The 15008-nt window shown below is 63.4% G+C and overlaps 1 protein-coding gene across 1 annotated transcript; it reads right to left on the bottom strand.

Moving 5' to 3' along the window:
- Positions 1 to 2422: 2422 nt before the first annotated feature.
- On the bottom strand, positions 2423 to 14738 carry SUN2 (Sad1 and UNC84 domain containing 2). Its single transcript, XM_056137388.1, has 17 exons — positions 14593 to 14738; positions 13813 to 14003; positions 13397 to 13534; positions 13115 to 13210; positions 12804 to 12897; positions 11723 to 11793; positions 9770 to 9894; positions 6516 to 6767; positions 6092 to 6169; positions 5859 to 5902; positions 5421 to 5586; positions 5047 to 5268; positions 4309 to 4393; positions 4033 to 4148; positions 3782 to 3949; positions 3560 to 3652; positions 2423 to 3100 (listed from the first exon to the last, which is right to left on the bottom strand). The coding sequence occupies exons 1-17, from the start codon at positions 14712 to 14714 to the stop codon at positions 2987 to 2989; spliced, it is 2175 nt and encodes a 724-aa protein (XP_055993363.1). The 5' UTR covers positions 14715 to 14738; the 3' UTR covers positions 2423 to 2986.
- Positions 14739 to 15008: the final 270 nt, after the last annotated feature.

Raw genomic sequence — 15008 nt, forward strand, 5'->3', positions numbered from 1 at the left:
GCCCCCTGCAGCCCCCCCCTCCGCCCCCACCCTCGTCTGCCTGCCTGCCTCAGCCTGTCAGGTCGGGGGAGCTGAGGAAGGAGGCGCCCCCTCCCGCCCCCCTCTTACCCACCGTGGCCACCGAGGGCCGAGTGCAGCCGTTTCCCATCTCGCGCCGTCTGGTGAGGCCGCAGGCTCAGGGCATGGGGGAGCAGCATGGTGGGGTCCCTGTGGGCCTGCTCAGGGTCATGCTTCCCGGCGCCTCCGTGGGTGGGGTCCCAGGGTTCCTCCAAGAGGCCCCCGACTGGAATCCCCTCCCCCACCTGGGCCCTGCCCTGTCCCCCGTTTCCCACGGGGGCCGGAGCAGGGTGGGAGAGGCCTTCCCGGCACCCGCTGCAGGCCCGACGGGCACACACCCAGCTGGCTGGGTCCCCCTCAGCCTCGCCTCCCCGCGTCCCTCCTTTCTTCCCCGTGGCCGCCTCCTCCCCCTCCTCCCAGCCGTCCTCGTCGCCACTGACCCGTGGCCGTGGATTGACCAGACCAGCACACGCGCAGTTTGTTCCAGGGGGATTGTGCCCGCCCCAAAGCCCCGGGCCTCCCCGGACCCGGGACAGGGAGCCGACCCAGCCTCCCTGCCCGCGGAGGGGTGTCGTGCTGCCCGCCCCCACGGGCTGCCAGGGAATCAGTGGCAGCTGCCATGGGTGTGGACGTTGGGGTCGGTGCGCGCGGCGGGTTTCTCCCAGGGAGAGCCTGCAGCAGACGGACCCCTGGCCTCGCTGCTGACCTGCCCTGCTGCTGTGTCCCCTTTCCCGCGGTGTGTCCACCCCTCCGTGTCCCCACAGGCCTTTGGCTGTGATGGGGCTCACAGCAGGTGGGCGCCCTCGGGCTCCAGCATCAGTCGCTGCCGGGTGAGGGAGGGCCGAGAGCCGGGCCACAGAGGCCACCGGACCGCTGTCTGGGACAAGCACCAGCCCTTTTGTTGACAGAATAAAGTGTTAACTCAGACCCGCAGTGCTCGGCCCTGGCCTTTCTGTAGAGTCGGCCCGTGGGGCATCTCCTGGAGGCTCTTGAGGATGACTTCCGGTCCCTCCGGGCCTCGGGTACTGATGTGCTGGGGCTGGGGTACCAGTGCTGGGGCTGAATGGATGGATGCGTGGGCCTGCGGGATGGGGGCGGGGTGAGGGGAAGGGGCAGGGGTGTGCATGTGTGAGGATGAGTGTAAGAGGCAGGTGTGTAGGTGTAAGGGCCAATTGTGTATATGGGATAGGTGGCAGGTGTGTGTGTGTGTGTGTGAGTAAGGGCAGGTGTGTGAGTGTGTAAGGGCAGGTGACCGCTGTGTGGAGATTTGGATGGAGCAGGTGGGTATAGCCCTGCCCTGGTGGGGAGCAGGTTCCTGTTCTCCTTCGGAGCACTTGGGGTCACCGAGGGCTGGACCCAAGGTTGCCCAGCGGAGGAGCTGCAAGCTCTCACCCCCACATCACCACCAGTTTCCCCCCCACTGCCCTGTGAGAGGTGCTTGGCGTCCCTGGCACCTTGGCTGAATCGGGTGAGGGCCGGGCTCTGCACCCCTGAGCAGGCAGCTCTGATTTGGGGGCACCTGTGCCAGTGAAGAGGGCAGGTCCCAAGTCCCATGGAAGGGGACCCCCACAGACTCCAGGGTGGCTCAGATGGGGGACAGGACCAGCAGAGCCGGCATCCCCTGGGTTAAAAGCGGGCTTAGAGGCTGGGGCCCTAGGACAGTGGGGAGGACTTGTTTGCATGCAGGAGGCCAGGGTTCGATTCCCAGCACCCCATCTGGTCCTCTGAGTCCATCAGGAGTGACCCCTGAGCACTGCCAGGTGTGGTCCAAGAACCAAAAATTCAAAGAGGCTGGAGCGATGGTCCAGCAGGTAGGCCACTCGCCCTGCATGCAGCTGACCGGGTTCCGTTCCCGGCATCCCATATGGACCCCCCAGCACCGCCAGTTGTGGCCCCCTACGAAATACATCTTAAAGTGGGGTGCTGTTTCGGGTGAGAACTCACATCTTGTTTTCCCGCGACCAGACCGCCCAAGCCACAGGCGGATCAAAACCAGGCACGCTCAATTCTGGGCATAATTTATTTTTCTGCGTAGGCATAAATTAGAATCTGGACATAGAAAATTCCGAGCCAAGAATGCAGCATTTGTGAACGGAGAGCGCAGACCGCCCCGATGGCCCCGGGCATGAGCTGCAGGGGCCGCGTCTTCCCCCACGCAGGCCAGAACCAAGCAGCCCCCAGCCCTTGGCCGCGGGGACAGGGGACGGAGTGGCGCTCGCTCACCCGCGCCCCACAGAACGGGGCTGGCACCAAGCCCTTAGCTTTCCATTTAAAAAACAGACCTTGAAAAATATGTACACAAACCCGCAGGGCCTGCTGGTTCCGAAAGCCCCCGCACCTCGGCCCCTTCCCCGGCACCCACCCCCACGGCTCCCTTAGAAAAACGCCCAGAAAGGAAAGAGTGAGGAGGACCACAGTGTGGCGACCCCCGGTGCCTGTGGCCTCAGGAGACTTCCTGCCCCAGGGAGAGGGGGCCCCAGGGTTGGCACTTTGCCCTCGGGGCCCAGGAGCCAGAGGCCTGCATACCCCGGGGGCAAATACAGTGCAGAGAAGCGCCTCCGAGCCAGATCCAGGCACCCCCCAGTGGTGGCACAGGCCTTCTAGAAGAGTCCAGGGCTTTGTAGCGGGAGTCGATCCCCCACGCCGGGCACCTCCTCCCGGAGGGCCCTCTGGCCTGACCCAGGGCCTGGGTCTCCTCGGCTTTGGCACAAGTCCAGCCAGCAGCGCCCCCCGACAGCAGCCCAGCACGGGCTTGAGTATTTACATCCTCTGGGGGCGGCCCAGGGCCAGGGGCCTGCATGGCGCTGGGCTGCAGGACCTCCGGTGTGCGCCCCGAGTCAGTGCGGATCACGGGAGTGGGGCGGGCGGCGGGGGGTGTGCCCCCTTCCCCGGAGGGGCCCTGAGAGCGGGCGTGCACCCGGGGGGCACGCTAGTGGGTGGGCTCCCCGTGCACCCGGAAGCGGTAGATGCAGGTGTACTCGGGGTGGCCCCAGTTGGTCAGCACCCGCAGCTCCACCACCTGATAGCTGGCCATCTTGGGGTCCTGGGGGGTGGAGAGAGAGACGGTCAGGAACGGGGAGATGCCTCCTGCCAGCAGACTCAAGGCTGGGAGTTGGAAGTCATTTGTTATTTTGGCGGGGGAGGGAGTGCGGGGGAGGTAATTTGGGTCCCACCCGGCGGTGCTCAGGGTCACTCCTGGCTCTGCACTCAGGAATCACTCCTGGCCGGCTCGGGCCGTATGGGACTCCTGGGATCGAACTGAGGAAGCTGTGTGCAAGGCAAACATTCTCCCCACTGCACTATCTGCTCCAGCCCCCAAGGGTCATTTCTAAGAAGGTGCCCCAGCCGCTGCCCAAGATCCCGGTGGGGGGCCTGGAAACCCCCACCAGGAGCTGCCCCGCCCACGCAGGCCCCTCAAGAAAGGGGTATAGGAATCGGTGACCATCCAGCGGGTGGACGGGTCAGGGCAGTACCCCCTCCCGCGGCAGGGACAGCCCCGTACCTGGAAATAGAACGTCTGAATGGGCTCCCCGTCCTGGTCGTAGGTGAACTGGCCCAGGAGCGTCCCTTCCTGCTGCAGGTCCTCATCGAAGCCCTGAGGGTGCGGGATGGGTGGGAGACCCTGCTGAGACACGCTCACCCACCCAGGCGCGACGTGCCCGTCATGCTCCCCCCCCCTGCTCCGTCCGGAGACCCCCGCCCAGCCCGGCCGCCGGACGCTCACCAGCACGGCGAAGTCCCGGGGGGCGCTGGAGATGGTGCGGTTGGGCGACAGCGACTTGGGCACGTGCTCTAAGGTGACGGCGGTGGGGCGCACGCGGGCCGAGAGCCGCACCACGGCGAAGCCCTGCGGCCCCTGGAAGGCCCAGCAGTTGCCTGGGTGCACGTCTGGCTGGAAGGGAGGGGGCCGGGTCAGTGGGAGGGGAGACGCGCGCGGGCGGGGATGGGCAGTGCCCGCCGCCCCTCGGGGCCCACCTGGAGGATGACGCGGGGCGACTGCGAGTGGTACCACAGGGGGATGCCAAAGAGACTGAGCAGCGCCGTCTTGGTCTCGTAGGTCTCGGAGCACCGGGTGCTGACCACGCTGGCCCCTGGGCGGGCGGGACACAGAGGGGAGGGGCAGGGGGACAGCCGGTGAGGCGCGCCGCGTGTGGTCCCCTGAGCCGCCGCCAGGGGTCACTCCTGAGCACCGACAGTGGCAACCCCAGAACTCAAATCTTTTCAAACGGGGTGGGGGTGGGGGGCACCCACCTCCCGACTCCAGGGCGTAGTCCACCATGGAGATGCGGTCCTCGCTGTAGCGCGTCAGCGCCTGCTTCACGATGCGGTGCACCTGCTGGAAGACGGCGGGCCGGCCCTGCTGGTACCCGGAGGAACCCGCCCGCCTGCCCGCCCAGCTGGAGGGCCACCCCATATGCCAGGGTACGCAGGCCCAAGGAGTGTGTGGCTCTGGGAGTGTGTGTGTGTGTGTGTATGTGTGTATGAATGTATTTGTATGTGTATAAATGTGTGTACATGTGAATGTGTTTGTGTATGTGTATATGTATTTGTGTATGCGTGAATGTGTGTATATGTGAGTGTATGTGAATGTGTGAATGTGTATGTGGGTGTATGTGTACAGGTGAGTGTCTTTGTGTATGCGTATGCATGAATGTGTGTATGTATGTATGTTAGTATATGTATGTGTGCAAATGTGTGAGTGTATGTGTGCATGTGTGTACATGTGAATGTGTTTGTGTATGCGTGAATGTGTATGTATGTATGTGAGTGTATGTGTGTGGGGTATATGTGAGTGTGTGGATGTGGATGTGTTTGCGTATGTGCATGAATGACTGTGTATGTGTATGAGTGTATGCGTGTGAATGTGCATGTGATTATATGTGTGTATGTGTTTGTGTATGTGCATGAATGAGTGTGTGTGTATGTGTATATATGTGAGTGTACCTGTGAACGTGTGCGTGTGTTGGGGGCGGGGCAGCCGCTGCTCACCTCCTCGGTCACCCCGATCACGCCTTCCTTCTGCAGCGTCAGCCCCAGGCTGGCCGCGGCCTCGCGGGCCGACTTGCCCTGCGCCTCGGCCACGTGGGCGAGGATCTTGCGCTCCAGGTCCCGCAGCTGCGCCTCCACATCCTCTCGCTGGAGCAGCCCCGCGCGGGCGCCCCCACCGCGGGCGAGGAACTGGCTGAGCCAGGCCGGGAACTGGGACTCCACCTGGGGACCGAGGGACGCGCTCAGGTGTGTGTGTGGGGGGGGGGGGGGGGCGGCACCCAGTGGGCGGGACCTGCACCCAGTGGGCGGGGCCGGGGCCCGGCAGCGTTGGGGGGAGGGGGTGTCCTGCATTTGGGGGAGGGGGAGCCACTCACGTCGTCCCGCACGGCCTGCATCTGCTGCGGCAGAAGCCCCAGCCGGTCCTCCACGGAGCCCTGCTTCCCGGCCAGCGCCGCCAGCTCCTGCCGCAGCCCGGCCAGCTGCGCCTCCAGCCGCCCCAGCTCCTGCGTGGAGCTCTCGCGGAACGAGGCCTGGGTGGTCCTGCACCCAGAGAGAGGGTGGGGGGGTTGTGTCACTGGGCAAAACCCTGCTGGCCCAGCCCAGGGCCCCCGGCTGCCTCTCCACGCCCAGGGCCCAGGTTCCTCCTGTGTGATAAGGGCCCCGAGTTCCACCCAGTCCTTCCCCCTCCCACGGGCACCCCATCCCCGTCAGACAGCGTCCGGCCAGCGCCGACCCGCTTGCTCTCTGCGGGGACCCCAGGCAGAACTCTGGGATCCGGGAGGAGGGAGGCGGCCGGCGGGGAGCACGGTTACCTCTGCCACTCGGACTTGAGCTGCTGGAGCCGGGCCTCAGACTCCTAGAACAGGAGAAAACGTGGCTCAGGGTAGCGACCCCCGGACGGGGCGTCGGCTTGATGCCCCCCCACGCCCCACCCCGGCACCCATCACCCGGGCCGGGCCTGGCGCCTAGGCAGCCCGGGGGTTCCTCACCCACGCCTCGCCCCTGCCCGGCAGCGCCCCCTGCAGGCGCGCCCCCCGCCGCGCACCTGGGAGGCCTGCACGATCTTCTTGAACAGGTCCTCGGCGTCCTGCTGGTGCTCGGCCCGCAGCGCGGCCACTTCCTCCTGCGGCCCAGAGCGGGGGTGTGGGTGGGTGTCCTGGGGGCTACGAGGGCTGGAGGGTGCCCCCTCTCCTCGCGCAGGGCAAACGCTGTGCCGCGGGGGAGCCGCGCTGGGAGGCCCTGCCCGGGGTTCTGGGCCGCGCCTGGCCTCACTGCGCGCATCCGTGAGGGTGGGCACCGGGTCCTCACGGCGGGGCGGGCAGACCCCGGCGCCTCCACGTGACGGGGGAGCGTTAAAATTAAAGCTCGGTGGAGGTGGAAAGGTCCCCGAAACCCGCGCGCACCGACCTTGGCGCCGTCCCCACTGCGCGCACTGTCCCCGGTGCGCGCAGTCCCCGCTCTGCGCCCACCTGGATCCGCGCGGCCGTGTCCCGGCGGAAGTCCTCCTTCAGGGCAGCCTCCCGGCGGCTGACCAGCCCCTCCAGGAGGGCCAGCGTGTCCTCGTGGCTCAGGCTGCCCCCGTCGCCGGTCGCCGCTCCCTGCCGCAGCTCCAGGCGCTCCAGCCTCATGGCCTCCTTCTGCCAGTTGGCCGACAGCTCGGCCGCCAGCGTCTCCAGGCGCCGCTCCAGCGAGTGCACCCGAGACAGGATGCGCTGCTCCGCCTGGGGGGGAGGGGGGGTCTGAGCATCCACAAGTGGCCGTGACTGTCCACGCGCGGACATGTGTGCGCTGACACGGAAGCCTGCCCAGGGCGCAGGGACATGGAGTGTTGGGGGGGTGTGGCTGGCCCACAGCAGGTGGGATGGACCCAGGTGCTCCCCAGGGATCCCACAGAGGGAACATTCTGGAAATCCAAGAGGACCAGGAGCGACAGGATGGACTGAGGGGGCCTGGTGACCACAGTCCTGACCCCTCTCTCATCACAGGCCAGTAGTGGCTTTGAGGACCGCTCCCAGCACTCGGTTTTGTTTTTGAGGTTTTTTAAAATTTTTGGTTTCTTTATATTTTTTGGTTTGGGGGGCCACATGTGGTGATGCTCAGGGGTTACTGCACTCAAAGATCACTCCTGGCACTGCTCGGGGGACCCTATGGGATGCCGGGATGGAACCCAGGTTGTCCACATGCAAGGCAAACGCCCTCCCCGCTGTGCCATCACTGGTCCCAGTCTCCTTGCTTCTTGTTTTGGCCACACTCAGCTGTGCTCAGACCTTACTCCTGACTCTGTGCTCACGGATCTCTTTGGCTGGGCTTGGGGACCTATCTGATCGTGGAGACTGAACTAGGATCAACTTTTATTGGGGGGGGGGCTTACGGGGCCACACCCAGTGATGCTCAGGGCTTACTCCTGGCTCTACATTCAGGAATCACTCCTGGCAGTGCTCAGAGGATCTCCTGAGATGCCGGGGATCGAACCTGGGTCAGCTGCGTGCAAGGCAAACGCCCTCCCCGCTGTGCTATCACTCTGGTCCCATCGGGCTCAACTTTGCACAAGACCAGCGCCTTCCCCGCTGTGCTGTTTTCTGAGCAAACCCCACCTTCCAGCGAGGCTGGAGGAGCCCGAGTCGGCCTCTGCTTTGTTCCTCACTCAGTGGCTACAAGCAGGGGCCGAGCCCTGGGTGGCTGGGCTGGAGGGTGGCACGCGTTGGCACATTCAGAGTTTTGAGGGCCTTGTTGGCGGCACGACAAAAATCTTTGCTGGGAGGGATGACAAAACGCTTTGGCCTCCCACTCTCGAAGGGCAGGGGCCTGCCGGGTGCCAAGGCTGCTTTTTAAAAAGTGTTGCCTCGTGAAAGGTGGATTTTAAAAAGATTCCACGTGAAAACCAGCTGCCACTCTGCATGACTCAGAAAACAAACAGCTGCAGAACGTCCGCCCCGCCTGGCCCCGCCGGGCACTGGTCCTCTTAATGTCGTTACGCCAAGTGCACCGAGAGAGATTCATTCTTTTGAGTAGGGTTTGTGCCACACCCGGTTGCGCTCGGGGGCTTCCTCGTGGCTTGGTGCTCACGGATCATCCTGGCCGGTTTCTGGTGACCACGTGGGGTGCGGGGGGGGGGGGTTGGCCACGCTCAAGATAAGTGCTCTGCACTGGGGCACAATCTCTCCCGCCCCAAGAGAGTCCCCCTTGACCCACCACCCCCTTACAAACAAGCTAGTTTGGGGGCTAGAGCGATAGTACAGCAGGGAGGGCATTTGCTTTGCAGGCGGCCGACTCGGGTTTGATCACCGGCATCCCATAGGGTCCCCAGAGCACCACCAGGAGTAATTCCTGAATGCAGAGCCAGGAGGAACCCCTGAGCATTGCTGGGTGTGACTCTCCACCCCCCCCCACAAAAAAAAATAGAAAAAAAGCTGGCTTGGATAGCGTCACTAATGACTGGCCAGGAAAAACCAAGTCACAGGTGACAGTGTGGTGTTGTGTTTTTGTTTTGGCTTCTTGGTTCACACCAGCGACGCTCAGGGTTCCTCCTGGCTCTGCACTCAGGAATCACTCCTGGGGGTGCTCGGGGGACCCTATGGAACGCCGGGGATTGAACCCGGGTTGGCCACGTGCAAGGCAAACGCCCTCCTCTCGTGCTATCACTCCGGCCCCTGTGCATGGTTATTTTTGGTTTGGGGGGCTACACCCAGCCAGGCTCAGGATGGCCCCTGGCGGTGCTCAGGGAGAGTGGGCTGCTGGATGGAGAGTGGGCCCCCCCTACACAGTACCCATACTCAGTCCCTTGAGCTATGGCTCTGGCCCAGTAGGAAAATAATATCCTTCCCAAGAGATGGCTGGAATGTGGTGACCAAGTGCAGCAGCCTGCCGCCAAAGTTTAGCTCTAATTAGGGGTGACAGGGTTTGCGTTTTTGGCTGACACCTCGATGACCTCCCCTGCCGCCCTGCCGGGCTGACGTGCACAGACACCCTGGTCACTTGGGACCCCTCCCTTGTCCTATAAGGCCTGTGTCCTCTGCCCCCCCACCCGCTCCCCCGCCCACCTGTGGCAGGGACTCCCACCGAGAGAGGCATTGTTGGCGTCTCCCGCTTGGCAGGCTCTGAGTTAGGCTGCAATGGCCGGTGCATGAACGACAATCTTGGCCTCAGGAGGCCTGGCCTGTCTCCACTCTCGGCGCCTTGCCCTGCGGCCATGAGGAGAGCCGTGGCACCCCAGAACCCGTTAGCCCAGGGGAGCCCAGTACAGTCTCTGATGTACGGGACTTGGTCTTCGGTGGCGGGAGCTGGCCAGGGTGCCCCTTGCTGGGGGGAGTGACTCAGAAACATCAGTGGGGGGGACCTGGGACAGGAAGCAGGGGACAGCACGTGGCTCTGACTCCTGCTTCTCTCCCTGCTTGGGTCGCTGGCTCACATGGGAGTGGTTTGGAGTCACTTTCACCCCTCAAACATCCAAGTGCTGCATCCCTTGGGGCTCGGCTGGAGAGACAGTCCAGCCAGCCAGCGGGGAGGGAGAGTGCTCGCCTTGCATGCAGCTGACCCAGGTTCGATCTCCAGCATCCCATAGGGTTCCCTGAGCCTGCCAGAGCCAGGCGGAAGCCCTGAGCACTACTGGGTACATGCCGCCCTCCCCCCCCCAAAAAAAACCCTCTAAAACACCTTAAACTGCTGCACCCCAAGGCAAGGGGACGCGAGAGAGGAGGCCAGTTGCACACGGGCCCGGACTCACCTGGAAATGCGGGGACGCGTCTCGGGACTCCCAGAGCCCCTGCCTGCCGCTGCCCTTCGCGTCCCACCAGGCGCCCAGGGCGGGCTGCAAGGCCTGCAGGCCGTATGGGTAGAAGTGCCAGGCACCTGGGCAGGGGAGAGGCGTGAAGGGACTTCAGGCAGGCGGGTCCCCACCTGAATCCCAGCAGTGGCCAGATACCGGGGGGAGGGGGACGCCCAGGGTGCGGCCAGTCCCCAGGGATCCTCAGGGGCCCCTCTTCTCTCTGAGCGGGTGGGTGCAGGCTCGGGGTGGCTCAGAGGTGGACCCCAAGGCCCCATGGGTGTTCCGGGGGGCTCCCAGGGGTGTTTTCTATGCTAATGGGCCGCATGGAGGGGCCTGAGCGTCAGTAAGGCAGAGGCACATGGCGGCCGCAGCTGTGCTAGAGCCAGACCCATGTGACAAGTTGATTCTCCAGGGGAGTGCATGTGTGTGTGTGTGTGTGTGTGTGCGCACGCGCGCACATGTGTGTATGTGTATGTGCGCGTGTGTGCATAAGTATGCATGTGTGTGCTCACATCTGTGTATGGGCATATATGTGCTGAGTGTATTCGTGTTGCGTGTATGGATGTGTGTGTCCAAGTGTGCGCATGTGTGAGCTGGGTGTGCCTGTGCATGTGTTTGTGCATGCTTTATGTGCATGTATTTTTTTGTGCATCTATATGTGTATGTGTGCTCACATGCACATACACGTATATGTGTGCATATGTGCTGAGTGTATGTCTAGATATGAGTGTGTGCGAGCACGCGTGTGTATATGCTTGAGTGTACGCATGTGTGCACGTGCGTTTATGTACGCATGTATGCAAGTGTGCAAGTGTGCACATGCATGTGTGCATCAGGGGCACCTGAAGAAGCCGTATGGGTTGAGGAGTTTCTGTCTTGAATGTTACATCAATGTTACATGTTTGCCACCAGCTGGTGCACTGGCCAGGAGCCAGCCCCAGCCCAGCGCACCTACTTGTGCCCTTCAGACTGGCCAGCCTGGCCCTTGGGCTCCCTCCCACTGTGCAACCCCTCAAGAGGTGCCCCTGACCTCCCCGCCCACCTGGCCAGGGAGCTCAGACTCAGCTGCTAGCGGGATCAGGGTCAGATCCTCTCCTGACACGCGGAAAGGCACTTCCTGTGCAGTACCCGCCCGGACAGAACGGGCCTTTGTTATGCTAAGGACCGTGGCCAGTTTCCACTGGGCACCAACACCCCCTTCTTGGAACAGGACACAGAAAAGCAATCAGCGTGCGAGGAAAGTGTTCCTTTTGGTATAAATATAGATTCCAAGTTGTGTGGACACTGAGACCAACTCCAAAAACCAACACAAAAAGTGTGATCTTTCATAATAAATTGCTACAAGGATTCAGGGTAGGGGGTTCAGGATGGTGTTTCCTGGGGCCGGAGAGATTTTACAGCAAGCAGGGTGTTTGCTTTCCATGCAGCAGGCCTGGGTTCGATCTCTGATACCCTAGATGGTTCCTCAGTAAGCCCTGAGCACTGCTGAATATAGCGACAACCTCCCCCCTGCCAAAAGACATCTCCTATAGCACCATGAGATTGGGCGGGGGGTTAAACATATATATATATATATATATATATATATATATATGCAATGCGTATATAATGCTTATGCATTGGTTTTGCCACACCCAGCAGAGCTCAGGGCTTACTCCTGGCTCTGTGCTCAGGGATCACTCCTGGCGGTGCTGGGGATTGAACCCAGGTCGACCACATGCAAGGGAAGCGCCCTGCCCTCTCGACTATGTCTCTGGCCCCAGTGACCTTTTTCTTTCCTGCAGCTGAGCTTTCTCTGGGTTTGTGCTCAGGGCCCTTCTCCACCCACACTCCAGCCCCCCAAACCCATGTACAACCCCACTTCTGTGCAGATGCATGTCCTACCCTCCCCTGCCACGCGGGGGCGCTCACCGTAGGTCAGGCCGGTCAGGAGCAAGAGCAGGAGGAGGAACCAGAGGAAGGTCTTCAGGGAGGAAAAGCGCCTGGGGGTGGCGGGGAGGAGAGTGGGGAGGGGGGAGCACTGTCAGGGGAGCTGGGCTGGGCCCAGAGGGCCTCTGGCATCCCTTACTGCTGCACAAAAGCTGCAGAGGGCCAGACCAGGGCGTTACCTTCAGATATTCGGGTTTAGGGAACAATCCTCATTTTCTGAATTTTCATTTTTTTCCCCTCTCTCCCCCCTTTTTTTCTTGTTTTTGTTTGTTTTTAGGCCCCCCCCAGCGGGGCTCAGGGCTTGCTCCTGGCTCTGCAGTCAGGGCCCCCCCCTCCCCCGTGGCCTCAAGAGAACATGTAGGATGCCGGGGATCGAACCCTTGTCAGCCACATGCAAGGCCAACAGCCTACCCGTTGTTCTATCCCTCTGGGCCCTGAAGTTTCTGGATTTTAATCTTATAAAAGAAAAAATACTGGGGTCACTAAAATGTCAGAATATCCCTATGGAGAGATACTTGAAATAAGCAAACCCAGGAAATAAGTGCAACTCCCATAATAATTCACAACTCCTGAAACTGGCTTTGCTTTGGGGGAACCGGGAGCTGTTTTTTGGGGGGCTGTGAATGTTCCCTGCCCTTTCTCGGCTGGCTGTCTGCTCCCCTGGGCATAGCCAGACCCCCCCACCCCCACTTCCCTGCCCAGGGCACTTCCCACACTCTGGTTCTCTGGACAGAGGCTCTCAAGGGACAAGTCCAGGCTTCGGTCATCATAGGACTGAGAAGGAAGCGGAACTTTCTGGAAACACGTCATGGCAAGAGACGGAGGCCTCAGCAGCAGGAGCTGAGCTGGGCTGGTTTTCAGCAGGGGGCCTGCGTTCTAGAACATTCCCCGCACACACTTTCCAGTCAGGGGTCAGACCTGACTCGGGGGGTGCCCCTGCCCCTCCAGGGAAGAAGTGGGCAATAAACCGGGACCCCTTCGGAGGAACCCTGATGGGCAGCTCCCCTGACCCGCCTCCCGGACCCCCCTCGCTGAACCACCTCAAGGTGGGGATGTCACTGACCTGGTTAAAACAAAGACGTCGAGGAGGGAGGCGGCGGTGGTCAGGCGGTACCAGGTGGTGCCAACCCACCAGTAGAGGAGCCCGAAGAGGCGGCCTGAAAGAAAGGGGCACCAGCGTGTCCAGGGTGACCCCAGCTTGCTCCGTGATGCCCACCTCCTCCTGCTGGTCCTCCCGGAGCACCTCCCTGACAAGCCACCTGCTCTAACCACGAGCCACCGCCGAACCTGCCCTTCCAAGTGCCCCACCACCACCAGGGATCATTCTAGAACAGGCTTGGCCTGGAGGTAACGAGGAGACTCCGAAGCACTCACCTGGGGAAGTGACCACCGCCCACACCACGGAGCCGGCGCGGGACAAGGCGCTCCGGAACCGCGAGCCCGAGCTGCGCGCCTCCGTCTCCGTGTAGCCTGCAGTGGACAGTGGGGGTGGGGGTGGTCCCCAGCTTAGCCCGGCCTCTGCGCAGGGGCCACCTGAGCGGAGGGCGGCCGGCTCCGGGGCGCCCCCTCCCGGCCACGCCCGCGCGCGCATCACGGCCCGCTGCCAAGCCCGTCGTCCCGCGGGGGGCGGGGTCGCCCCGTCCCCCAGGTGCCTACCCAGGTAGTCGTCCTCCGAAGAGTAGCCCGAGGAGGACCCCAGGAAGTCCTCGGCGCCCTTGGTCCTCGCCAGCCCGTTGATCTTGCTGCTGTCCGTGTCGCCCGTGCCTCTGCGCCGCCTCACCCGTGAGTCCTCATCTGCGGGGGTGGGGAGCAGGCGGGGTTCTGCGAGGCGAGGACGCGAGGTGCCCGCTCCCGGGGTTCGAGCCCAGCCCGGGCCTCTCCGTTCGCCCCAGGAGCGCTGCCCCGCCTCGCCCGTCCCCTGCACCGTGCATCGCATCGCATACAGGGGCCTGGGGAGGGGGGCGCACACGCCCCACCGCGCTCCCTGGGGTTCCCTGCACGGGGCGCCCCTCCTGGGAGGACCCCCGACCCCCAGGAGATTGGCAGGGAGAAGCCGGGCCCGCGACACTCACCCCAGTAGGGGTCGCTGTGCAGCTGGCTGTCCAGCAGGGCGCTCCTGGCCAGCGACACGGCGCGCGGGCTGCCCACGTAGGACTCCCGCACCATGGACTCGCTGTAGTAGGACGTGTGCGAGTCCGTGGCGGGGGCCAGCGAGGGCGCGGGCGACAGGCGCTTCAGGGTGCTCGATTTCCTCTTCAGGGTCCTGTGCAAAGGGGGACCCCACGGCCACGCCGGGCAGGTGAGCCCAGGAGGGCAGCGGGGCCGCGTCCCAGCCCGCCTCCCCTGCCAACCCCTCCCACTTCCTCTCGGACCCCAACTTTTGTGCCCCAACCGAAAAACGCACTGACCCTTGGGAAACAGGGGCCCAGCCTGCCAGTTTCCTGCAGCGGCTGGGTGGGCCCTGCGGGATTGTACGGGGAGGGGAGAAACGCCGGGGGGACTGGCCGGCATTGGGGGCGGTGAGAAGGGCACCCCCAACTGACAGTTTCAGGGGTTCCCCCTGGGCTTGCTCCCTGCTTCCTGTTTTCTCAACCAGAGGGCGGTGGCCCGGCCAGTACAGGCGGGCAGGCCCCGAGACCAGAGCGTTTCTCAACTTCCTCCCACCTTCTCTTCCTTCCTGTGCCCCCCCCACGTCCTCCGGGGGCCCCCCTCGTCTTGTGCCACCCACACCCCAACCCCCACTGGACACGGCTTTCGCCAATGGCCCTTTGGACTATCCTGGCGGCCTATGGGGTAAATCAGGGAGAGAAACGCAGCCCCAAGCTCTCCCCGGGGGCGGGCACCCCCCCTACCTGAGGGGGCTGTCTTTGAACAGGGGAGTCGCGGCCCCCGCCACGGAGCTCCCGCCGCTGCTGCTGCCACTGTCATCGTCCCCCTGGGAGTAGCGTGACAGCCGCTGGCTACGCCGGGACATGGTGGCCGAGGCGGGGGTCCTTGCCTGAGAAAATAAATGGGGAGACTGTGAGGCAGAGACTGTGAGGCCAGCCTCCAGTGGGGTGCAGACACCCAACCACACCCCCCAGGATGGGGCTCACGTAAGCCCGGGCTTGGGGTGCTCTCGGGGCGGCCCCCAGGATGCTCTTTGCCCTAGCTCACCCCGCCCCCTGCTCCCAGGGGTGAATCTGGGCCTTCTGCCCCGGGACACCCCACGCTGTGCTCTCCCCTGAGGCCGCTGCTGACCCTGTTCTAGCTGTTCCCTTCAGAGGAC

The sequence above is a fragment of the Sorex fumeus genome, unplaced genomic scaffold, assembly GCF_029834395.1.
Source record: "Sorex fumeus unplaced genomic scaffold, SorFum_2.1 ptg000125l, whole genome shotgun sequence".
Lineage (NCBI taxonomy): Eukaryota > Metazoa > Chordata > Mammalia > Eulipotyphla > Soricidae > Sorex > Sorex fumeus.